General features: G+C 44.0%; 1 protein-coding gene across 1 annotated transcript; it reads left to right on the top strand.

Annotated features, from left to right (window-relative positions):
• The first annotated feature begins 9,020 nt into the window (after positions 1 to 9,020).
• Positions 9,021 to 12,325, top strand: LOC102281680 (CD209 antigen-like protein C). Its single transcript, XM_005890744.3, has 8 exons — positions 9,021 to 9,169; positions 9,320 to 9,394; positions 9,511 to 9,600; positions 9,870 to 9,959; positions 10,221 to 10,298; positions 10,532 to 10,683; positions 11,168 to 11,280; positions 11,890 to 12,325. The coding sequence occupies exons 1-8, from the start codon at positions 9,130 to 9,132 to the stop codon at positions 12,029 to 12,031; spliced, it is 780 nt and encodes a 259-aa protein (XP_005890806.1). The 5' UTR covers positions 9,021 to 9,129; the 3' UTR covers positions 12,032 to 12,325.
• The last annotated feature ends 14,329 nt before the right edge of the window (positions 12,326 to 26,654 follow it).

Here is a 26,654-nt window from a genome sequence, read left to right as displayed (position 1 = left end):
AGCCTCAGTAAAGCTTAACTCAGCCTTCATGACAGTTTCAGCTGTTTCAGAAATGAAATCTTAAACCAGCCAATCAGGAATCATCTGATAGACCCCTGCCATCCCTCTATTGGAAAGTAACTTTGCAATGACCCACCCACTTTTTTTCAGGTACAACTTCCTTGACCCTGCTCCTGTCTGCCTAGAAAACCTCTAGCCTTGTACAGCCCTTCAGAGCTCCTTTCTGTCTGCTAAACTGGATGCTGCCTGATTCATGCATCATTGGATAAAGCCAACGAGATCTTTAACATATACGCAGTTGCTTTTTTTTTTTTTAAACAGATCTCATTTGGTCTCCAGGTGGATGGTGTCAGAACTGCCTTCAGTCTGCAGGACATCCCACTGGAGTCCAGTGAGACTTGGAGAATGGCTCGAGGATGCTGGAAAATACTCTAGAGCTTTCTTAAGATCATGTTCTAGGGGAAAGGTTACATCCTGAAGGACTGATTTTTCAAGAGGAGATGGGACAGGGTGGTTGGAGAATGGGTGTTTTCTGTTAGGGCAATCAGCATGTGCAGAGGCTGGGAAGTGAAAGAGAATGTGGCTTCCTAGAGGAACAGAAAGTTTTTCAGCAGGCATCTGCAGCCCCAGGAGAGAAAAACGGGGTGGCCAGTTCAGGATCCCATCACAAAATATTGAACCCCAGGCAGTGTGTGTGTGTTGCTCAGTTGTGTCTGACTCTTTGTGACCCCATGGACTGCAGCCCTCCAAGCTCTTCTGTCCATGGGATTTTCCAGGCAAGAATACTGGAGTGGGTTGCCATTTCCTTCTCCAGGGGATCTTCCCAACCCATGGATCGAACCTGGGTCTCGTGCATTACAGGCAGATTCTTTACCAGCTGAGCCACCAAGGAAGCCCTACAAGGCAGAGAGGTTTGTAATGAATGTAGTAGGAACAGCCCATCCAATAGAGTGTCTTGTCTCACCTTTCTGAGAGGCTGGTGTTCCAACTCTGCTGATGTGTCTTTGGATATGAGAAAGCCACCACCTTCCAAACTGTGTCTCTAGCTCTGAGGCCATGAGTGGTGTGTCTCCTCAACTCCTGAGCCTCAGTTTTCCCCATATGAGAAATGGGGACACAGATCATCTTAGTCCATTCAGACTGCTATAACAGAATACCATAGACTTCTAAGGGCTTAAGCAACCAACATTTATTTCTCAGAGTTCTGAAGGCTGGAAATCTAAGATCAACATGTGAGGGGACTGCCCTGGGAGTCCAGTGGTTAAGAATTCACCTTTCAATGTAGGGGACAGGGGGTTCGATCCCTGGTCAGGGAACTAAGATCCCACATGCCATGGAGCAACTAAGACTGAGCTTGGAAACTAAGTTAGAAAAAGCCTGCCCAATACAACAAAGAGCCCACATGCTGCCGCAAAGACCCAGTGCAGCCAAAAAATAAAATAAATTAGATCAATATGTGGTGAAATTTGGTGTCTGCTGAGAATTTTGTGTTTTTCTGTGTGTGTGCTCAGTCGTGTCTGACTCTTTGTGACCCCATGGACTGTAGCCCATCAGGCTCCTCTGCCCATGGGATTCTCCAGGCAAGAATACTGGAGTGGGTTGCCATTTCCTCCTCCAGGGGATCTTCCCAACCCAGGGACTGAACCCATGTCTCTTTCACCTCCTGCAATGCAGGCAAATTCTTTACCACTAGCACAACCTGAGGATATGCCTCCAGATCCATGGAAGACCATCTCCTTCTGGCTATGTCCTCAGGTGGCAGAAGCAGGGAGAGAGCTCTCTGGTGTCTTTCTTTTAAAATAAAATTTTTAAAAAATTTTATTTGGCTGTGCGGGTCTTAGTTGCAACGTATGAACCTTTGGTTGCAACATGTGGGATCTAGTTCCCTGACCAGGGATTGAACCATGTAGTCCTCTGCTTTGGGAGTTTGGAATCTTAACCACTGGACCACCAGGGAAGTCCCTGGGGTCTCTTTTATAAGAGTGTTGATCCCATTCTTGATCTAATTACTTCCCAAATACCCCACTTCTGAATATCATCTCATTGGGGATTAGGTTTCAAAGTAGGAATACCAAGGTGGGGATGTTGGACACAAGCATTCAGTCTATGATACAGACCCACCTCACAGGTCTGTCATGAGAAAAGTTAGGTCTCTTGGCACCAAACAATTGCCCAATAAAATTCATTTCTTTCTCTTCTTTAAAAAAACTTTTTTTTTTTTGGCCATAGCCTGTGGGATCTTAGTTCCCCAGCTAGGGATCGAACTTGTGTCCCCTGCATTGGAATGCACAATCTCAGCTACTGGACCCCCATGGGAGTCCCATTCCTGCTCCTTTTTTTAAAGAGCAAAAACTCCTCCAAAACACCTTGAACATGTTGCACAGCTATATCTCCCATGCTCTGTCCAACCATCCCACCAGCACTGCTCACTCTGGTTGTATCACTACTTTTCCATCAAGAATATACAAGCAATGGGATTTCCCTGGTGGTCCAGTGGTTAGGTAATATTCATTGGAAGAACCAATGCTGAAGCTGAAGCTCCAGTACTTTGGCCACCTGATGCGAGGAGCTGACTCGTTGGAAAAGACCCTGATGCTGGGAAAGATTGAGGGCAGGAGGAGGGTGGGCGACAGGATGGCATCACCGACTCAATGGACATGAGTTTGAGCAAACTCTGGGAGATAGTGAAGGACAGGAAGCCTGGCGTGGTGGAGTCGGACGCAACCTAGCAACTGAACAACAACAAGTGGTTAGGAATCTGTGCTTTTGCTGCTAAGGGCGGGCATTCAATTCCTGTTTAGGGAGCTAAGATCCTTCAAGCCACATGGCGTGCCCCTCCCCCCCCCCCAAAAAAAAACTTAAAAAAAGAAAGAGATAAAGGGAAAAAAAGAATATACAAGTGATAATTCGTTTATTATCATCTTTGAATTGCCCATTACTTGCCAGTCAGTGTTCCTAACACTGGGATGTAGTAGTGAATAAAACAGAGTTGGTCTCCTTCCTCTGAACAGCTGGCTCCAGCTGTTTTTATAAATAGTTTAGTGAAACTCAGCCCCACCCAGCCACTGATACATATTGTCCCGGTTTTTACAGGGTTACAGTGGGAGTAACTGTGGCAGAAATGACACCCAGAATATTTGGTCCTTTTCAGAAAACACATTTGCCAATTTTTGGTCTAGAAGGTTACCTTCTGGGTGAGACACCTAGGTTCAAATTTTGTCCTCTTCTCTCTTTTTCTTGTTGTTGTTCAGTCACTCAGTTGTGTACGACCCTTTGTGACTTCATAGACTGCAGCACACCAGGCTTCCCTGTCCTTCACTATCTACCGGAGTTGACTCAAACTCATGTCCAATAAGTCGGTGATGCCATCCAACCATCTCATCCTCTGTCACCCACTCCTCCTCCTGCTCTCAATCTTTCCCAGTATCAGGGCCTTTTCCAATGAGTCAGCTCTTTGAATCAGGAGGCCAAAATATTGGAGCTTTAACTTCAGCTTCAGTCCTTCCAGTGAATATTCAGGACTGATTTCCTTTAGGATTGACTGGTTTGATCTCCTTGCTGTCCAAGGGACTTTCAAGAGTCTTCTCCAACATCACATTTCAAAAACATCAATTCTTTGGAGCTCTCTTTCTCTTAGACTTCTCAGTTAAGAGATGCAAAGCTATCAATTCTCACTCCGCACTCCAATGGGTATTTTTTGAGCTGGTTTGAATTGAGGGACACAGCGATGAATGAAATGATGTGCTTGGGATTTCACTGGTGATCCAGTGGTTAAGACTCTGTGCTTCCAATGCAGGGGGTGTGGGTTCCATCCCTGCTGGGGGAACTAAGATCCCATATGCAGCAGGGCATGACCAAAAACTAAAAAAATAAAACATAACAACAACAACAACAAAACCTACATAAGAAAAGAAAATGATGTGTTTTCATGGATTAACCCCCAGCATTTATAAGCTGATGGATCATGGACATTTGATGTGACCTTTGAACCTCTGTATGTATGTGTATACCCAGTTGCTCAGTCATGTCCAACTCTTTACAACCCTATGACTGTAGCCTGCCAGGCTCCTCTGTCCATGGGATTCTCAGGCAAGAATACTGGAGTGGGTTATCATTTCCTCCTCCAGGGGATCTTCCCAACCCAGGGATCAAACCCACATCTCTTTCACCTCCTGCATTGACAGGCGGGTTCTTTACCACTGCATCACCCGGGAAGCCCTTGGATCTGTTTGCTCATAGGTAAAATGAGGGCAGTAGTAGCTGTGTTGTGGAGATTTGCTGAGGTCGTGTCTGAAAAGCATTTAGCACAAAGTAAGTGTTGAAAGAGTGATGACAGGATTTCCACTGGTGAGAATGCAGAAATTTCCCAAAGACCCTCCTTTCTACGGTGATAACTAGAAGACTCCACACTTTTCAATAGGACTAGTCAAAGTGGTAAATGCAAGGAAGCCTCAAGGAGCTGGGTTTCAGAAATAAAAATGAGCCCTTCAGGGACTTCCCTGGCAGTCCAGTGGTTAAGACTCTGTGCTTCCACTGCAGGGAGTACAGGTTCAACCCCTGACCAGGGAACTGGGATCCCACATGCCATGTGGTGTGACTTTTTCTTTTTTTAATTAACAACAACAACAAAAACTCCTTGTAGGTGATCCAACAGCAGTTGCAGCTTCTATACGAGAGGACAGGCAGGCACAAGCTCTGGGTATGGACAGGCTTACATGGATGGAGAGGTGTTTTGGGGACAAGGTAAGTCAGCCAGTTCTTAGATGACAGAAGGAAGCATTCAAAATGGCGGCTGATCTGATCTGAGAGTGCTGGAGTCCAGACTTGGGGAGGAGAGCATCCTAGTGGAGAGATGAGTGGTATGCGATGTCAGAGCCCAAGTGAGGTAAGAAGGACAACAACAGGAGGGCCTGTCTACCTGGCAGGAGCGGGTGAGTGCCCAGTGCATCTACATAGTATAAGGGATGGTGATGGGAAAATGAGGTTGGCTATACATATGGTGGGATTGATGAAATGAGTAAATAAATGCACCCAGGATAATGAGAACCAGGTTTCCCACCATCAGAGAAGAGTGTTACAAAGATGAATGGAGTGGGAATTCCCTTGTGGCTTAGTGGTTAGGATTTCAGGCTTTCACTATCATGGCCCCAGTTCAGTCTCTGCTTGGGAAACTGAGATGCTGAAAACTGTGTGACCGAAAAAAAAAAAAAAAAGAATGGAGGGCAAATTAGAAATGAACTCTACTGTATTTAGTGTTGGTGTGAACTCATGGTTTTCAACATATGTGTGTGTGTGCTTAGTCACTCAGTTGTTTCCAACTCTGTGATATATATAGAGAAATATGCCAACAAAGGTCCTTCTAGTCAAGGCTATGGTTTTTCCAGTGGTCATGTATGGATGTGAGAGTTGGACTATAAAGAAAGCTGAGTGTTGAAGAATTGATGCTTTTGAACTGTGGTGTTGGAGAAGACTCTTGAGAGTCCCTTGGACTGCAAGGAGATCCAACCAGTCCATCCTAAAGGAGATCAGTCCTGAGTGTTCATTGAAAGGACTGATGTTGAAGCTGAAACTCCAATACTTCGGTGACCTGATGCAAAGAGCGGATTCATTTGAAAAGACCCTGATGCTGGGAAAGACTGAAGGCAGGGGAAAAAGGGGCCAACAGAGGATGAGATGGCTGGATGGCATCACCGACTCAATGGACATGAGTTTGAGCAGGCTCTGGGACTTGGTGGTGGACAGGGAGGCCTGGCGTGCTGCAGTCCATGGGGTCGAAAAAGAGTTTGACATGACTGAGCGACTGAACTAACTGATAGAGAAATAAATGTGCATGTATCTGTTTTCTTGTCTGTCTACTCAGAGGTCCTGGGATTAATGACACCCTAATAATAACGATGCACTCAACACTCAGGTCTTGGTTCTGAATGTCATTCTCCACTTAAAAGCAACCGGGTCTCTTTTGGAAAATGGGTGATTCCAGGGTTTGGGCAAGGAAAGCCTGATCAGCAAAAAACTGATAAGCACATGTTGAATGGACACAGAGCCAGAGAGAAAGGCTCCCACTAGCCAAATCAAAGACACTTTAACCATCAAAAAAACAGAAAGAAAGAAAAAAAAAAAAAAAAGAAATGTCAGCAAAAATGGCAGAGTAAAAATTTTGCCCTTCCATGAAAGCAATGGAAAAACTGAAGAATTTGTCAGAATCAACACTTTTAGAACACTGGCAATCAACCAAAAGCTTACAGTAATTCAGGGAGTATTTAGACAAGAAATACGGCTGAATCTCAATAAAGAACAGTGAGCTTGGTGGAATTTTAACTCACCCTAGTCCCATTCCTCACTCTCCAACACAGAAATAGCTTTACAGACTCACAGACATAGAGAATAGATTTGTGGTTGCCAAGGGGGTGGGGAGGATTGGGAATTTGGGATTAGCAGATGCAAACTATTATATATAGAATGAGTAAATAATAAGTTCCTACTGTAGAGCACAGGGAGCCTTATTCAATATCCTGTGACAAACCATAATGAAAGAGAATATGAAAAAGAATGTATATATGTGAATAACTGAACCACTTCGCTGTACAGCCGAAATTAACACAACATTGTAAATTGACTATACTTCGATAAAATAAAATTTAAAAACAAGATAGCCTTAAAAAATAACAGGTCACATTTCTGGTACAGGAAGAAAAACGGAGTCAGAGCTCTTATAAAGCCCTGTTCCCAAGGAATAGTATTACCTGATCTATCTAGTGGTTCCCTGGAAGACCACCCTTGAAAAGATTATCTTTCATTGACTTCACTCGAACTTGCCCAATGCTAAAAACCTCTCCCCAGGGGGTGTCTGTCAAATATTTTAACATCACAGCTCCCTGAGGTGGTGGATAACAGCTGGGACAAATAATAACCTAACCAAACAGTCTTAAAAAGAAAAGTTAAGGAATGAGATGTCCCTAGGGACTTTGAAAGGGCTTTCCAGGTGGCTCAGTGGTAAAGAATTCACCTGCTAATGCAGGAGATGCAGAAAATAAGGGTTCCATCCCAGGGTCAGGGCAATCCCCTGGAGGAGGAAAGGCAACTCACTCTAGTATCCTTATTTGGGAAATCCCATGGACAGAGGAGCCTGGTGGGCTATAGTCCGTGGGATTGCAGAGTTGGACATGACTGAGAGACTGAGCATGAACATAAGAGGCTTTGAAAAGCTCCAACATATTCCTGGGAATCTGGAAGGCTACATGCATGTGGAGGGCTGTGTGCATACTCAGGAAAGATCTGACAAGTTCCTAAGCTCTTAATTCTGGCTGACTTCAAGGCTCTAAGAAAGCGGGAAGTGGCAGATAAGGCTGGGTTGCAAGTTTCCTGACTGAGTGTTGACTGTGTGTCAAAACATACAGAGATCCTGGATGAAGACTGGGAGACTTTTAGTTTCAGATTTTCAAGGAAGTTTGTTCAATCACTTGCTAAACACCAAGCTAAGTAGAGATTTAAGTGATCGTACATGACAGAGAATAGAGACTTTGCAGAATTAATTCAGAAAAATCATTAAATCAACAAGAAACAACTACTATGGAAAATCACAATGGCAACAAACCTTCAGAAGGAGGTAGAATATGATATCCATAGTTGCCATATTATATTACAAGGTATACCTTGGAGGTACTGTGAATTTTGGTTCTAGCACAATAAAGCAAATACTGCAATGAAGCAAACCACATAAATTCTTTGGTTTTCCATTTCACATAAAAGTTAACACTGTAAATCAATTCTTCTTCTTTTTTTTTTAAAAAAGAAGAAATTACTTAACATGAAAAAGATAGTAACAAAGGAACCGAGGAATAAAAAGGAAATAAGACATATGAAAAACAAATAGCAAAATGGCAGATAAAAAGTCTAACATATCAGTAATTATGTTAAATATAAAAGGGTTAAATTCTCCAACTAAAAGGTAGAGATTGACAGAAAGAATCAAACAGATGATCCCATTATATGCTGTCTACAAAAGACTCACTTTAAGATTAAGGGGAAAAGGATAGTTGTATATACTCAGTTGAATCAGATAGGGTCAGTATAGAAATAAATTGGAAGTTCGATACACAAAGTTTCAAAGTGATTATCTATATTATATTTAGTAGTTACAAAGGGGGAAAAAGTAACTGCCCTGTGTAGTGGTTAAGCAGGGATTCAGGGGTCAACTCCCAGCCCCACTGCTTTTGAGCTGTGTGACCTCAGGCAGTTCCTTGCCCTCTCGGTTTCCTCATCTATAAAGAAGGATAGTAACTACCTTTCTCATAGGGCTATTGTGAGAACTGTTAGACCACTGTGGTTAACGAGTCTGGATTTATTACTGGGGGCAGTGAGGGAGAACACACACCAAGGAGAATGGTTGGCACATGCTCAAGTGCTGTTATTACTGAGTACTTATCATTAGAATAAGCCGTTTATATCCATTACTAGTGCACTGTATTCAACCTCATAATTATAATGTGAAGCAGGATTGCTATCATCCAATCACTAAGTCCTGTCCAACTCTTTGTGACCCCATGAACTGTAGCACGCCAGGCTTCCTTGTCCTTCACTCTCTCCCAGACTTTGCTCAAACTCATGACCACTGAGTCAATGATGCCCTGCAACCATCTCCTCCTCTGTCACCTGCTTTTCCTGCTCTCAGTCTTTCTCAGCATCAGGGTCTTTCCCAGTGAGTCAGTTCTTCGCATCAGGTGTCCAGAGTGTTGGAGCTTCAGCTTCTGCATCAGTCCTTCCAAGGAATATTCAGGGTCAGTTTCCTTTAGGCAGGCTCATTGTCCCATTTCCCAGGTGAGGGAACTGGGGCTCTGGAAACATGAGGCTGAAGGTACCAGGGTTGGACAGGGGTTGGAATAGTGCCTTCTGGCTGCAAAGTTGACTGCCCAGCCTCTGCCCCGCCCGAAGTGACCTCTCTTTAGTTGTGTCAGCCGCTTCACGGGTCCCCAGATTTTTCTGAGAGGAAGTGTTATCCCTATCGTGTTCCTCATTCTCTGTGAGTTGAGAAAGAACAGGTCTGAGGAGGGGCTACAGAGGGAAATACATGAGGTTATAAAAACCATAGTCCAGAGAAGTGTTGGGAAGAGGAACAGAAAGGGAAGAAGGATGGCAGAGATGTATGAACACAAGGAGCCAGATGACTCTGGTGAGGCTGGGCCCCCAGTCTGGGGTGATAGTGGGGATGACAGGGTCCCAGGCTCCTGATGGTGCTTGGGGCCTGGCAGCCAGCTTGCAACTCTGAGAGCAGGGCTCAGCCGACTTCCAAGTTCAAGTGCATGTGCTCTGTTCTGTCCAGAGGAGGAGACATTTGGGGGCCAGAGACTGGCTGAGAGACACCCTCGACCACTACACAGTTTGAGGAGCTTGTCAGGTACGGGAGTGCTTGGTTCAGGAGCAGGCAGCTAGGGGAACGGGGGCAGGCAGGGGGTGGAGTGGGGGCAGAGTCTGCCCCCAGCCCCAAGCCCCAGCCATCTGCTGGTCCTGCAGAGTGTCTGACCTGGGGCCCTCTGCTTCTCCTGCTGCTCCTCTTCATCTCACTGGGCTTCTTCACGCTCCAGCTGACCACTCTGGTTCAAGGTGAGTGAGCATCTAGGGGCTTAGAGTCCTCGGTCCCTTTGGGTTTTCTCTCTGAGATGGTCTTTGCCCTTTTCCACAGTCCCTAGACCTACTAGGGCTGGGTCGTGCGGGCTCTGTGTCACCTTCTGTGTGACCATGTGCCAGTAACTCTCCCTCTCTAAGTCTGCTTCCTTATTTGAAAGGTGGTTCATCCTCCCGGTGGGGAGACCTTGAAAGCAGATTTGGCTCAGGGTCAGTGCTTAAAGAGGGATTTCTCTGCTCCGTTGTAGTTTCCAGGATCCAGTGTCTGCAGAGAGATTCGGGAGACCGTGAGAACAACAGCCTGGATAAGTGGCTGGACACCAGGTTCCGGAGTCTGAGTAGGGAGGGGCTGTATGGCTGTGGACAAGCCACCACTGCCAGGGGTGGAGGAGAGAGGGCAGGAGTCAGGGAGGGGATCGGACCCCTGCAAGAGGTCCTGGTGAGCTGGCGATGTCGGGCAAGTCACTCTCTAAGCCTCAGTTTTCTCATCTGTATGATGGGCTCTCTGGGTCACCTGACATCCACACACGATGTTCTCATGGGGCTCTCTGCACCACATACACAGTAGGTGCTTAATAATTGACGTCCTCTCCCTCCAGCTGAAGTTGCAGAGAAGCAGATGCAATCAAACCTGGAGAAGATCCTACAGCGCCTGACCCAGATGAATGCCACCCTGGGTAAGGGAACCACACCAACGTCAAGAGGAAGTCACAGGATGGTGGGTGGGGGCTGGGCCACACCTGCTGCAGCTGCCAGGCTGAGGAGGGCAGAGCAGAGCTGGAATGTTCCTCATGGGTTTCTTGAGGAACTGAGCTGACAGCTGAAGAGAAGGGCCTAGCCCTGGGTTCCGAAGATCTGGAGCCTAGGAGCCAAGCAATGTCTCTGTCCCAACTCCACTCCTCTTCCCCAGCTGGCCTGTGCCATCCTTGTCCTCAGAATTGGGAGTTTTTCGATGGAAGCTGCTACTTCTTCTCCTGGACCCAGAGTGACTGGAGATCTGCCGTCTCTGCCTGTCTGCTTATTGGGGCCCACCTAGTTATCATCGAGAGTACTGAGGAGGAGGTGGGCTGGGCAAGGTCCCCCGAGAGGCTGGGCCATATTGCCAGGTCAAGAAAGAACCTTCTGCTTCCCTCTTCTGCCCTCTGAGAGATGGGCAGCTGGGGGTGTGGCGGGGGGATGAGAGGTGAGATACAATCAGGGAAGGCTTCTGGGAGGAGGAATCATAATGGACTCAGGAAGGTCATGTGAGAGAAGAACATGGATGAGAGGAGCCCATGTATGGACAGGAAGGGAATTCAGAGTGCCCTTGAGGCCATATACAATGCATGTTAACTGAGACACAAGTCATATCCACATGTGTATTACATTAACACACATCCACAGCCTCCATGCACATGTTAACACATACAACTTGAGTAAGGCCTCTAGGCTAGACTGTGAGAAGAACTTCTGTGGGAGGTAGGGGTCCATGGAGATGTGGGCAGACATGGGATGTGTGGCGTCCAGGGATCTTCCTCCTGATACCCCTCTCCCCACCCACCTCCAGAAATTCCTGAACTTTTGGTATCCCAGAAATAATAAACCCACCTGGATCGGCCTCAGTGACCACCACAGTGAGGGTTCCTGGCGGTGGGTGGATGACAGTCCTGTCCAACTCAGGTAACCTCCCAGTGACAATGTCCCAGGAGAGGTGGGCAGGAACTCCAGACCAAGGGTGCTCAGACTCTGGACTGGAAAGCATCACCTGAGAAGCTTGGTGAAGATGCAGAGTGCTGCCTTCATCTGGGGGTAGGGAGTAGGAGTTGGGTGGGAGTCTGATTCTATACGTCTAGGTACAGGCCCAGGAATCTGCATTTAATTTTGTGTTAGTGTCATCACTCAATTGTGTCAGGCTCTTTGCAATCCCATGGACTGTAGCCCACCAGGCTCCTCTGTTCATGGAATTCTCCAGGCAAGAGTACTGGAATGGGTACCCATTTTCTTCTCCAGGGAATCTTTCCAACTCCAGGGATTAAACCTGGGTCTCCCACATTGCAGGTAGAGTCTTTACCATCTGAGCCACCAGGGAAGCCCACATTTAACTTTCCCAGAACTGATTGGTGGATGTGGTGTTTGAACCCACATTTCAAAAACCCTGCCTCCGAATTCCTCACCAACATCTGGCTGGTACTTGGCAATTTGCTGTCAAAGTCCAGGGACCAGCCCCTCCAAAATTGGGGGTGGGCACTGGGTGGAGTAGGGGTCTCATTGCACTGATGCGGTTCACAGCTTCTGGAAAAAAGGGGAGCCCAACAACCACGGAGATGAGGACTGTGTGGAACTGCACAACGATGGCTGGAATGATGGCAGATGTGTTACAGAAAACCCCTGGATCTGTGAGAAGCCCTCGGTTCCCTGCCCAGTCCTCTGAGGGCTGCTGCCTCCACCATCCCACCTCGCCCCGCCCCGCCCCACCCCCGATCCTGCCCGGTTAGCAGAGATCAGCCAACTGGAACATGCACTCCGAGGTTCCTCTTGGGCCCCACCCCTTTCTGTTTTCCCCTTTGGTGAATGCCCATCCCCTTAGTATTCAGAAGACTTTGAGATTCTCTAAGACCAATCTCTCCACAAGCTATAGACCATTTTTCTTCATCTATCGATAGGCTCAGCTCCCCGCTCTGTCCCACCATGATATCCCCCTAATAAAGTCATACCTTGCATTATGTGTCCCATTGAACTTATTTTTGTTCCTTTGCCACTGTTTGAGTCACTGTAGTTTGATAATCTGTTTGATGTACTGGAGGACATTGTCTTTTTTCAATACGCTTTTCTTTTTTGTGTAGTTGATACCGTTTTGTTTTGTTTTTTGACTGCACCACGTAGCGTGTGAGATCTTAGTTTCCTGACCAGGGATGGAACCTGTGTTTCCCTCCCCCTGCATTGGAAGCATGGAGTCTTAACCACTGGACTGCCAGGGAAGTCCCCCAGATACAGTTTTTATTGAATTTAGTTAAATTATTTATGTTTGGCTGTGCTGGATCTTCGTTGCTGCATGCAGGCTTTCTCTAGCTGTGGTAAGTGGGGAATGGGATGGGGGGGTGCTACTCTTCACTGCAATACGAGGGCTTCTCATTGCAGTGGCTTCTTTTTGCAGAGCTTGGGCTGTAGGGCCCACAGGCTTCAGAAGTTGTGGCACACGGGCTTAGCTGCGCTTCGGCATGTGGGATCTTCCCAGAGCAGGAATTGAAGCCCTGTCTCCTGCATTGGCAGGCAGACTCCCAACTACTGGACCACCAGGGAAGTCCCCAGATAGGGTTTTGAATCAGTTTGTAATTTTGATTGGGAATATGCATATATACAATATGTATATGTTTATATGTGTCTGTCTAGCTATGTGTTCATTTATTCATGAACCAATTATTATTCAGGTACTTTGGTTTAAAAAATTTATTTTATTAATGTATACTTGATTTACAATGTTGTCTTAGTTTCTAGTGTACAGCAAAGTGATTTTATGCATATATATATTTTTTGTATTCTTTTCCATTATGGTTTTTATAATAATGTTTTTATAATAATCCATTACAGGATATTGAATATATTACCCTGTGCTATACAGTAGGATCTTGTTGTTTATCTATTCTGTATATAACAGTTTGCATCTGCTAATCCCAAACTCCCAGTCTATCCCTTCCCCACCTACCCTCCCCTATTCAGGTACTTTAAAAATGTCCTTTAGTAAAGTTTTATGATTTTCTTCATATGAATCTGAAAAAACCCACTATTTCTAGGCATGTGTTTTGGCTTCCCCAGTGGCTCAGATGGTAAAGAATTGGCCTGCAATGCGGGAGACCTGGGTTTGATCCCTGGGTTGGAAAGATCTCCTGGAGGAGGGCATGGCAACCCACTCCAGTATTCTTGCCTGGAGAATCCCCATGGACAGAGGAGCCTGGCAGGCTACAGTCCATAGAGTCCCAAAGAGTTGGACATGACTGAGTGACTAAGTACACATTGGCTTCCTATTGGTGCTGTAACAAATTATCACAAACTTAGTGGCTTCAGACAACACAAATGTGTTATCTTACGGTTCTGGAAGTCAGAAGTCCAAAATGGGTCTCGCGGGCTTGAAATCAAGTAGGGCTGCCTTCCTTTCTGAATATTCCTGGGGAGAATCTGCTTTCTTGCCTTTTCCAGTTTCTAGAGGCTGCCAGCAATTGTCGGCTGGGGGCTCCTTCCCTCCATCTGCAGAGCCAGCCATGACTCAGTCTTTCTCACCTTGTGTGGCTCAAACACTGCTTCTTCTGTTCCACATTTAAAAGACCCTGTGATTACATTGGTCCCACTGGATAAGCATAGGATTCCCAGGTGACTCAGCAGTAAAGAATCCGCCTGCAATGTAGGAGATGCAGAAGACGTAGTCTCGATCCTTGGGTTGGGAAGATCCCCTGGAGGAGGGCGTCCATTCCAATCCCACGGACAGAGCAGCCTGGCAGGCTATTCCTAAGATTGCAAAGAGTTGAACATGACTGAAGCGACTAAGAACACACACACACTGGATAAGCAGTCTAAACTCACTATTTTCAGATAAGTCAATTAAAGACCTTATTTCTATCTGTTATCTTAATTCCCACTTTTCCATTTCTCACATCCCCACTGCCTTACTCATGCCTCTCAGGTTCATCTCCCAAATAAACCACGCCTGAGTGTGGGGTCAGCTGGTGGGTAACCACTAAAGGCACAAACTCAATAGAAACGTTATGCTAAGATAAAATTTGTGAGTGAAATAAGCACTGGAGTGCAGTTATTTATTTTACTTTGTACTGTGAAATGATTTTAAGACTTAGAAGAAAAGTTGGGGAAATAGACATGAATTCCCAAATACTCTTCATCCACATTCCACCAATGTTAACATCTTACCAACCATAGTATAATAATCAAACCCAGGAAATGTCATGTTGATACACTATTATTAACCAAACTACAGAACTTATTTGGTTCTTTTCCTGGCTCAGGACGTCAAATCGCATTTAATTGTCATTTCTTAGTCTCCTCCAATCTGTAATGGTCTAATCTTGTCCTGACCTTCATGCTCTTGTCATTTTTGATGAGTGCTGGTCAATGTTTCTGTACACTGTTCCTCAGATTGAGTTTGCCTGGTGTTTCCCCACCACCCTCCTGTTTGTGCATTTCATGCATGCTCAGGTGTGTCTGGCTCTTTGCAACCCTATGGACTTTGGCCCGCCAGGCTCCTCCATCCATGGGATTTTTCTAGGGAGGAATACTGGAGTGGGTTGCCATTTCCTCCTCCAGGGAATCTTCCTGATAAAGGAATTGAAACTGCATTTCCTGCATCTCTTGCATTGACCCGCAGATTCTTTAGCACCTAGCCACCTGGGATTGGGACTTCCCAGGTGGCTCATATGGTAATGAATCCACTTGCAATCAGGAGCTGCAGGAGATAGGGAAGATCCTCTAGAGAAGGGTATGGCTATTCAGGCCACTATTTTTGCCTAGAGAATCACGTGGACAGAGGAGACTGGTGAGCTACAGTCCATGGGGTCCCAAAGAGTCGGACACCACTGAGTGACTAAGCACATGTGTGTTCGTGTGTACATATATATATATATACACACACACACACACACATACATAGATTAAATTCCTTAATTTCTTGTACATGTTTGAAAGACAGCTGGGCTGGATATCAAATCCTTGGTTCATACTTTCATTCACTGAGTAATTTTTAATGTTCCTCCATTGTTGTATTGCTTTGAATATTAGCTTTGAAAAGTCTAATACCAGTATAATTCTTATGACTTCATAAATTTCTTGATTTGGAAGACCTTAAGAATTTTATCTTAATCTTCAAAATCAAGTAGCTTTTCCTATGTCAAATAGACATAGGAATATGCCTCAGAGTTGACGTTCTGGGCTACTTTCCCAGGTACCTAGTCAGCCCTCTCAATGTGTAATTTCAGGTGATTTTCTATTTCAGGAAAAAATTTTATTATGATTTTACTTCATTCATCTGGCTGTGTTGGGTCTTTCTTGTATCAGGCAGGGTCTTTCATTGCAGCACACGGACTCTCCAACTATGGCTTGTGGGCTCAGTAGTTGTAGTGCCCAGGTAGAGTTGCTCCAAAGCAGCAGAATCTCAATTCCTCGACCAGGGATCAAACCCACATCCCTTGCATCACAAAATGAATTCTTAACCACTGGCATACCAGGGAAGTCCCATATGTTACCTTTTAAAAATTGATTAATTTTTGTTTTTGCCCGTGTGGCATGCACGGTCCTAGATCCCCCACCAGGGATTGAATCTATGGTCCCTCTAGGGGAAGTGTGGAGTCCCAATCACTGGACTGCCAAGGGATTCCCTATGACTTTAAATATTTGCTGTTTTGTTTTGTTTCTTCAAGGATCCCCAAAAGTGTGTATTTCTCCTTCAATGTCCAAAATTCCATTGCCATTCATTTCTCCCCACCTCCGAAGCTTTTCTATTTCTTCCTCTTTATGTCATTGTCACTCTCTTTGTTGTTTTTCTGTCTTTTTCCAACGTCTTTTTATTATACTTTCATTTGCGTTTATTCTCTCTTGGGTACCTTATTTAGTCTGCATTTCTGAAATAAGTTTGTCTTTTTCTGCCATATCTTTCCCTAGTTGATTCAAATATCTCTTCATCACATCAGTACTTGGCTCTTTAGCTTTTGAATTAAAAAAAAAAAAATCTGGCTGCAGAATGCAGCCAGATCCCTATTGGGATCTCAGTTACCCGACAGGGTTTCATCCCTGGTCAGGTGAAGTCTTAAACACTGGACCTGCATCAGAAGGTGAAGTCTTAAACACTGGACCACCAGGGAAATCCCTAGTTTTTAATTTTTGATGTATAGTGATTTTTCATATCTGAAATGTTTGTTGGATTACATTTGATTCTCTTTGGAGTGTTGACTTACCGTTTTCTTCTACTTCCTGATTCCACTTCAGAGGAACTTTTTCCTTTGTTAATTTTGTCTGTATTTTCATTCTGTGCTGTGCTTAGTTGCTCAGTCATGTCTGATTCTCTGTGATGCCATGGACTGTAGCCTGCCAGGCTCCTCTATCCATGGGGATTCTCCAGGCAAGAATACTGGAGTGGGTAGCCATGCCCTTCTCCAGGGGATCTTCCCAACCCAGGGATCAAACCCATGTCTCCCACATTGCAGGTAGATTCTTTACCATCTGAGTCACCAGGGAAGCCCAATAGACATCATAAAACCAAATTTTAGAAAGTTGAATTAAACACACACACACACTAACACATATATAATGTCTACAAGAACAAATCAGGTTGTTACTCGATCTGATTAGATACTATTTGAGAACTTTCTGGATATCAATAAAAGCCTTAACTCTGTCAGAAATCTTTTTCTTTTCCTTCCTTTTTCTCGAGGTGCTTCCAATTACTCTCTCTGAATTTACTTTTGTCCTTTTGTTCAGATGGGCAGCTCGATGGTCCCCACTTATGCCAATGCAGCAAAATCGACTTAATTTAGTGGATTTTGTTTTTGTTTGTTCTGTTTGTGGCAGAAATAGGAGGGGAGACCTGAATTTTTAAAAAATGTATTGGAATATTATTGATTTACAATGTTGTGTTAGTTTCAGGTGTACAGCAAAGTGAATCAGTTATACACATACGTACGTCCACTATTTTTAAGATTCTTTTCCCATATGGGTCATTACATACTACTGAATAGAGTTCCCTGTGCTGCACAGTAGGTCTTTCTTAACTATCATTTTTTTTAATTCAAAATTTTAATTAGTTTGTTTTTATTTAAGTTTTTAATTTTTGGCTGTGCTGGGTCTTCTTTGCTGCACTTGGGCTTTCTCTAGCTGCAGTGAGTAAGGACTACTCTCTAATTGCAGTGCCCAGGCTTCTCATATGTGGTGGCTTCTCTTTGTTGTGGAGCATGGGCTCCAGAGTGTGGGCTCAGTAGTAGTGGTGCATGGGCTTAGCTGTCCCATGGCATGTGGGATCTTCCTGGACCAGGGATGGAACTTGTGTTCTCTGTATTGGTAGGTTAACTCTTTACCCACTGTGCCATCAGGGAAGTTCCTTGCTATTTTTTGATTGAGTTTTTTTTTTTAAATATTGAGCTGCCTGAGCTATTATTATATTTTGGAGATTAATCTCATGTCTGTTGCTTCTTTTGCAAATATTTTTTCCCATTCCCAGGGCTTACTTTTTATTTTGTTTACTGTTTCCTGTGCTGTGCAAAGCTTTTAAGCTTAATTAGGTCTCATTTGTTTATTTTTGCTTTTATTTTCATCACTCCAGAAAGTATATCAATAACACCTTGCTGCAATTTATGTCAGAGTGTTCTGCCTATGTTTTTCTCTAAGAGTTTTATAATGTCCCATCTTGCATTTAGGTCTTCAATTCATTTTGAGTTTACTTTTGCATATGGTGTTAGGGAGTGTTCTAAGTTTCATTTTTTACATGTAGCTGTCCAGTTTTCTCAGCATCATTTATTGAAGAGACTGTCTTTTCTCCATTGTATATTCTTATCTCCTTCGTTATAGATTAGGTGATCATAGGTGCATGGGTTTATCTCTGGACTTTCTATTATGTTCCATTGATCTACATTTCTATTTTTGTGCCAGTACCATACTGTTTTGATTACTGTAGCTTTGTAATATAGCCTGAAGCTCAGGAAGCCTGATTGCCCCATCTCTGTTATTCTTTCTCAAGATAAAGCAGGTATTTTTAAATTATCTCCATGTTCAGGACTGAAACTGAGCAGGACCCTGTGGGGCCCATGGGTGCAGAAGCCTTTTTTTCATTAGAAAAGACCCTGATGCTCGGGAAGATTGAAGACAAGAGGAGAAGGGGGTGACAGAGGACAAGATGGTTGGATGGAATCACTGACTCAATGGACATGAGTTTGAGCAAGCTCTGGGAGATGGTGAAGGACAGGAAGCCTGGTGTGCTGCGGTTCATGGGGTCTCAAGAGTCGGACACAGCTGAGCAACTGAACAGCAGTAACATAATAACAGCAGAAATACGAGTGAAAGAATGAGTGAGTGATTAATTGGTGTGGCTCACTGTAAGTTCTTTTTTACAGTGGTCCTCGGCAGATCAGAGATGCTGTTTCTGACCCCATTCTCATCCATCTCTACCTTCTGTTGACTTAAAAATTAGTCAAAATCTAAAAGTTAAGAGTTATGTTTTATTCCATGGGAATTTTTAGGACTTCAAGGCCAGGAGGCAGCATCTCAAGTAGGCTTGAAAGAGCTGCTCCAAGGAGGTGAGAAGAGGAGCCAGGTTATATAGAAGTGTTGCAACAAAGGGTCAGTAGTCTAAACATCAGAAGATTATTGTTAATTAAAGAAAACCAGATATCCCAGGTTAAGGAATTTAGTGCTTACCTATGCATGGTAAGATGCAAGAGTCTAGGCTCATTGAAAATCATTCCTTCCATATGCATCTCAGCTGTCTGGAGCCAGTATCCTGTGTTTTCACATCTTGCACTCCCTTGGGGCTCACAATGGAGAGTGGCTGCAGTCTAATGGCTGTCGGATCACAGGTTTTGTTCTCTTCCCGGTTGCCCTGGAAGGCTCCAATTGCTGATGACTGTGACACCCTTGTTTATTGATATGGCAAGAAATACTCCATTTCTCACTTCTGTGGTCTCAGCTTCATCCCATGGTATAAGTTGACTATGTAACTCAGCTTGGGACTTAGACCCACAAGGGATTCTCCAGGCAAGAATGCTATAGTGGGTTGCCATGCCCTCCTGCAGGGGATCTTCCCAACCCAGGGACTGAACCCAAGCCTCTTAAGTCTCCTGCATTGCAGGTGTATTCTTTATCACTGAGCCACTGAGGAAGCCCCATAGCTGCTTTATAATGTTGTGTTAATTCATAAGTAAGCCATTTCTGTGGGTTCCCAGAAATTCTCACTTATCAAAAGAAGAAATTTTTATCCCGTTCTTTGTTTATCTCAGCATTTGTTTTGTGTGTGTGGGTGTGTGTGTGTTTTAAGAAGAATGAGCATTGAATAGATATATTTTGTAACTGCAATGTGGAAAGGTCAAAAATAAATTGTGGAAGGATGTATCCCACATGGTACTGTTTAGACAAAGTTTTCAGATGTATGAAACAATCCAATAAATTGTTTAAATGCACACATGATTCAGATATGATTTAATATGAGAAACACAAAGTTTGGGAGGGCATCTTCTTTGAGGAAGGAAGGAGAGAAATAAAACCAGAGTGGGTATATGAGACTATCAGCTACAATTTATTTACTTTTAAGAAGATCTCAAAAACACAAAGAAGTCAGTACTTGATAAAGCTGAGTAGAAGGCAAGGGGGTTTTCATATTTAACCTTTGTACATGCTTAGTTTTTTTAATAATAAAAAGGCAAAGCCAAAAGTAACATCAGCGACCAAAGCACAAGATATGCTTTGCACCAAACCAGGTACCCTGGTCAATAGTGAGCTTCTCATCTTTGGCAAGAATGGAAATCAGAGTGGTCTTGGCCTTGGGACTGAACCTTGTGACTTTCACCTTGCGAACTCAGTCACTTTAGACTCTTTGTGACCCTAGGGACCATAGCTCACCAGTCTCTTCTGTCCATGGGCTTTTCCAGGTAATACTGGAGTGGATTGCTGGACCGTCCTCCAGGGGGTCTTCCCAAGCCAGGGATCAAACCAGAGCCTCTTGCGTCTCCTGCATTGTAGGCAGATTCTTTACTGCTGAGCTACCTGGGGAAGTCTGACTTTCACCTTCCTCCCACACTAATCCAAACCCTCTGTCTCCATGATCCAAGTCCCTTTACAATCTGGCCCCAGCTGGCACCCCAGCCTCAGATTACCACTCTGACTTAGTCTCAGCTTCTCTGAAGAGTCCTGTGGCCTCTCTCCTCCCAATCTTAGCAAATATTAATATCACGCTCTCTCATCCTCTGGAATAATTCTGGTTTTTTCTTCAGGCAACACCTCCTCCTGGAAGCCCCACCAGATCCTCTAGGCTGAGTCAGATGCTTCTAGGGGTTCTCCTAGTCTCCTGTGCTTCCTAGACTCATCACATTGTTTTCAAGGCCCTGGTCACATGTTTCCCATCTCCTTGCTCTCTCTCTCCCACTCCCAGGATGAGTTTCCATTCCCTTCCCTGGGTGGGGGACAGGGCTAGAAGTTAGAGGGCTGTGGCTGATCTTGTGCCTGGGACCTCCCTTCCCTTTGAACTTTCCCTGTGGGAAAATTCTGAGTACAGGACAGGGAGTGGGCAGCCTCTGGTTGCCTGGTAGTGGTGCACATCTCCCCTCTTCTGCCGCCACTCCCCAAAAGTAGCCTCAGCTACAAGTATGTACAACAGAGATCCACTTTCCTGTCTCCTTGCCTTAGCCTTGGCTGTGCCCTCTGACTGTTCCTTTCTCTGTCAGCAGTGCACAAGTTCTTGGTGGCCCTGTTGCAATGCTACTTCTTCCAGAAAACTTCCTCTAATGCCCCCCATATGTGTGTGTCAGTCGCTCAGTCGTGTCGACTCTTTGCAACCCCATGGACTGTAGCCCGCCAAGCTCCTCTGTCCATGGGATTTTCCAGGCCAAGAATACTGGAGTGTGTCGGCATTCCCTTCTCCAGGGGATCTTCCCAGCCCAGGGATTGAACCTATGTCTCCTGCTTTGCAGGCAGATTCTTTACAAAGATCCAAGACAGCCAAAAGTAAATAGCAATGCCCTCCATAATGGCTGACAAATCCATTCCTTCTAGATCCTTTCCCAAGAACATAGTCTAATGAGATTGTGCAACGCTTGTGGGTTTTTTCCTTCCGTTTCCTCCTACTGAGCCCTCAACCCTCCTGCGTTCTGCTGTCCTTGAGAGCCCTAGAAGGAGGGTGCACCCTCCCAGAATGTCTTGCCCCTCTGTAACCTCCTGCTGGTAAGGCAGCTGTCAGCCCCTGTTGATTCAGGTTCCATTTCTGATGACAAAGGCAAGATAAGCCTTGTGCATCTCAGAACCAGGGGACTTCTAGAAAGAGGAGCGGGAACCTCCCATCCTGTGGACAGGAATCTTCGTCAGCCCTGCATGGCCTCTGAGCCCTGCTGACTTTTGCTGTTGTAATTATCTGTTTTTTGGCCACTCAGTGCAGCTTGTGGGATCTTAGTTCCTGAACCTGTGCTCACTGCAGTGGAAGTGCAGAGTCCTAACCCCTGGACCACCAGCGAATTCCCCAGGCCTGCTGACTTTAAAAATTTTTATTTTATTAATTTTTGGCTGCATTGGGTCTTCATTGCTTTGCATGGGCTTTCTTTTTCTCTTTGCATGGGGTTTCTGCGGTGAGCAGGAGCTACTCTTGTGGTTCAAGAGCTTCTCATTGCTTTGGCTTCTCCTCTCGTGGAGCACAGGCTCCAGGCGCGCAGGCTCTGTAGTTTTGACACACGAGCTTTGTTGCTCTTTGGCATGTGGAAATCTTCCTGCACCAGGGATCAAACCCATGTCCCTTTCATTGGTAGGCAGATTCTTATCCACGGAGCCACCAGGGAAGTCTGACTGTTGACTTTTAATGTCTAACCATCTTCCCCAACTCAGCATCATGGCCAGCCTCTCTCTGAATGGGTGATGCACACCCTTGCATATGTAATACATACTTGGCGTGGTTGTGTGTGTGTAAGTTACAGAAATGTCCCAGAGCTATATATCTCAAGTGGTTCCTGCTTCTTGTCTATCTAGGTCACTGGGATCTAGACCATGGCCGCCTATGCCACTAGTTTATTACTCGTTTGTTTCAGAGTGAGTGTGCATCAAGTTCTTCTTATTCATTAATGAACAATCAAAAGCATCACAAGAAAAATGGAAAGAACCCTCCATTACTTGGGAGATACTATTTGCCTTTGCATCTCTACCTACAGAACTTCTCTAAGTTAATAAAGAAAAAAAAACCTAAACCATCTCATAGAAAAAGATGGAAAAAGGATACAATGTATAGAAAAGCAAACCAGAAGAGTCAATACATACTGATACTCAAAATCTGCAGGATTCAGGAAACAGGATCAAAAGCCACAATGAGGGGGGGAAAAGCCACAATGAGATTCAGTGAGAAGCAAAAGAAGTTCTCTGATAAAAATGTGAAATCTTTTTGTTTTTTAAACTAAGGCGAGGGGGATGTGTGGAAAGTAAGAGAGAGGAGTTGGGGGGAAGGGTGGATTGAAAGGATGGTTCATTCCATTAACAAAGGACTGAAAATGAAGGAATTAAGAATCTCACTTGACAAGTTAGTTTTTTTTAATGGGTTGTTTCCACTTAATGGCTATTATAAACAATGCTGCTATAAACATTTGTACACAAATTTTGGGTGAACATACTTTTTCTTTTTTCTAGGATAAACGTCCAGGACATTAGTTGCTGGGTCATAGATAGACAAATTAGTTTATAAAAAGCCAAAATAAACTAAAAGAAAGTAAGAATAGGGGATGTTTTTTAAATTAAAGTTGAAGTAATTGAATAAAAATAAGAATAGCCATGAGTTTTAAAGAACTTTTATACATGTTAACTGATAAGCTCATAACAGTCTGAAGAAGTAGAAACTATTAATTTTACTCTCCCATTTTTTAGATGGGGAACTGAGTCATAAGAAGAGTCATTGATTGTTCTAAGATTGTATTGGTTTGGCCAAAAGATTCATTCATTTTCTTCCAAAAGATGGCTCTAGTGGTTCTTAGTTGTCTTTAACTTCATTTGAAACAATTTTGTTAAAATGTATTGTGACAGCTATCATATCAGCATGCATTTAAAAAAACATCAAAATTGGTGAATTTTGGGGTGGCCATTTTATATTGAAGGTGGAAGGAAAGAAAGCAACATTTTTAGCATACAATGCTTTATTATTTCAAGAAAGGTAAAAAGGCAACTCTTCCAGCCAACTCATTGGAAAAGACCTTGATGCTGGGAAAGATTAAGGGCAGGAGGAGAAGCGGGCAACAGAGGATTAGATAGTTGGATAACATCACTGACTTAAGGACATGAGTTTGAGCAAACTGCGGGAGACAGTGAAGGACAGGGAAGCCTGGTGTGCTTCAGTCCATGGAATTGCAAAGAGTTGGACAGAACTTAGTGATTGAATAACAACAAAAAACATAACTGAAATGCAAAGAGATTTGTGCAGTGTATGAGAAGGTGCTGTGAACATGTCAATAGTGGTCTGCGAAGTTTTGTGCTGGAGATTTCTTGCTGAATGTTGTTCCATAGTCAGGTAGATCAGTTGAAATTGATATCAATCAAATCAATACATTCATTGAGAATAATCAATGTTATACCACATGAGAGATAGCCAATACACTTGATTATGTTAATCACTTTGATGTTTGGGTTCCACATAAGTTAACGGGGGAAAAACTTTCTTCACTGTATTTCCATATGCAATTCTCTACTGAAACATAACAAAAATGTTTCATTGTTTTAAATGACAGTAGAATTTTAAAAAGTATATATATTTATTTTTGACTATGCTGAGTCTTCATTGTGGGACACAGGCTTCTTACTGCCATGGCTTCTCTTGTGGCAGATCATGGGCTCTAGGGCTTCAGTACTTGCAGCATGGGGGCTCAGTAGTTGTGGTACATGGGTTTAGTTGCTCCATGGCATGTGAGATCTTCCCAGACCAGGGATCGAGCCCATTTCCCCTGCATGGGCAAGTGGATTCTTAACCACCAGATGACCAGGGAAGTCTGAAACCACTCCATTTTTCAAACAAATTGTGATAGGCGATGAAAAGTGGATACTGTGTGATAATCAATAATGTGGAATGGAATAGATTTGGGGGCAAGTGAAATGAACTACTATCAATTACAGCAAAGGCCAGTCTTCATCCAAAGAAGGTGAGGACGTGTATATGGTGGGATTGGAAGGGAGTCCTTTATATGAGCTCCTTTTGGAAAACCAAACGATGAATTCCAACAACTACTTCTCCCAACTAGACCAACTGAAAGCAGCATTCCATGAAAAGCATCAGGAATTAGTCAACAGAAAACCCATAATCTTCCATCAGGATAACACAAGACCACATGTTTCTTTGATGACCAGGCAAAAACTATAAGCGCTTGACCAGGAATTTCTGATTCATCTGCTGTATTTGCCAGACATTGAACCTTCAGATGTCCATTTAGTTCAATCTTTACAAAACTTTCTTAATGGAAAATTTTCAATTCCCTGGAAGACTGTAAAAGGCACCTGGAACAGTTCTTTGCCAAAAAAGATAAGTTTTGGGAAGATGGAATTATGAAGTTGCCTGAAAATGGCCGAAGGTAGTGAAACAAACTGTGATTATGATGTTCAATAAAGTTCTTGGTAAAAATATAAAACTGTGTCTTTTAGCTTTACTTTTTAAACCGAATGAACTTTTTGGCCAACCCAATACATCTTGTAAAGGGTATATTTGGGATTTAAACCCAGGAAGTTTGACTCAACTAGTAAATAACACCATGTCTTTAAACCAAAAATAGTAGAAAGAACAAAACAGAACCTATTTTTTAGAATCAGACTAGCTAAGGTAAGCCTGGAATGTAGAATCAGACTAGCCCATGGGGTATATCTAAGGTAAGCCTGGAATGGACCAGAAATGGATATAAAAGTACAACAAAAATAGAACAGCAATTAAAATAATTTTTTAAAACCCCACTGTGTGTGCTTATATGGTAATATACTGAGAGATCTGGGGAAAACAGCCTCTTAAGGAAACATGACCCAAATAAAAGTTGAATTTCTGAAAATGTAGTTTGGGGACTTCCCTGGTGGTCCGGTGGTTAAGAATCCACTTTTTCACTCTCTTTGATTTCTGGTCCGGGAAGTAAGGTCCCACATGCCCAGGAGCAACTGCTGAGCCCTCACTCCACAACTAGAGAGTCTATGTGCTGCAGTAAGAGATCCCACATGACACGATGAAGACCCCTGTGCCACAACTAAGAACAGACACAGGCAAATAAATAATAAATAGATAAAAAATAGACAAATAATAGATTAAAATAGTTTATTAATCATTCTTTTGTCTTCTCGATATTTTGACTAAGAAATCCTTTCTACCTGGATATTTCCCCCAACATTTTGCTTTTCAAATATTTAGATTTAGATCCAGCTGAGCTGGGGTTTGCTGTCTTATTTGCCATGACTTGGCCTTCCACAGGGCATGGTACACGGTAGGCACTCAAATATTTGTTAAAGGAATTCACGAGAGGCCAGAGAAGGCAGTCATTAAATACCTATTCAAAGAGTTTGGGTGAAGCTTAAGATAATGAGTTCCTGGGATGGTGGATATGGGTCTGTATCTCAGCCCACACGTCCCTTGGTGAGAGTGAGTGCAAAGAGACAGCTTTGGCTTCTGGGTACCTGGATCCAGAAGGCTGCCCATCTCATTGGTCAACCCATAGAGACTGGTCTTCAATAGCGCCACTGCGTGGTTTGGAAAGGAACTGCAAAAGTGAGCTGAAAAAGTCCCAGTCTCCATTGGGGGTGGAAGCCTTTCTGCTCAGTCTCCTCCCCTTTGGTTTTTAGGGTCATTAAACAAATCTGGAGAAGGCAATGGCACCCCACTCCAGTACTCTTGCCTGGAAAATCCCATGGATGGAGGAGCCTGGTAGGCTGCAGTCCATGGGGTCACTAAGAGTTGGGCACGATTGAGCGACTTCACTTTCACTTTTCACTTTCATGCTTTGGAGAAGGAAATGGCAACCCACTCCAGTGTTCTTGCCTGGAGAATCCCAGGGACGGGGGAGCCTGGTGGGCTGTTGTTTATGGGGTCGCACAGAGTCGGACACGACTGAAGTGACTTAGCAGCAGCAGCAAACAAATCTAGTGGAGGTGATGGAATTCCAGTAGAGCTATTTCAAATCCTGAAAGATGATGCTGTGAAAGTACTGCACTCAATATGCCAGCATATTTGGAAAACTCAGCAGTGGCCACAGGACTGGAAAAGGTCAGTTTTCTTTCCAATCCCAAAGAAAGGCAATGCCAAAGAATGCTCAAACTACCACACAATTGCACTCATTTCTCACGTTAGTAATGCTCAAAATTCTCCAAGCCAG

The sequence above is a fragment of the Bos mutus genome, chromosome 7 (assembly GCF_027580195.1).
Source record: "Bos mutus isolate GX-2022 chromosome 7, NWIPB_WYAK_1.1, whole genome shotgun sequence".
Classification (NCBI taxonomy): domain Eukaryota; kingdom Metazoa; phylum Chordata; class Mammalia; order Artiodactyla; family Bovidae; genus Bos; species Bos mutus.
This window is presented reverse-complemented; position numbering and strand designations above follow the sequence as displayed.

Coding starts and splice junctions, on each gene's coding strand:
- LOC102281680 (XM_005890744.3), top strand. CDS start 9,130: ATGGCAGAGATGTATGAACACAAGGAGCCAGATGACTCTG. Junction 9,601..9,869: donor GCTGACCACTCTGGTTCAAG/GTGAGTGAGCAT, acceptor GCTCCGTTGTAG/TTTCCAGGATCCAGTGTCTG. Junction 10,684..11,167: donor TCGAGAGTACTGAGGAGGAG/GTGGGCTGGGCA, acceptor ACCCACCTCCAG/AAATTCCTGAACTTTTGGTA.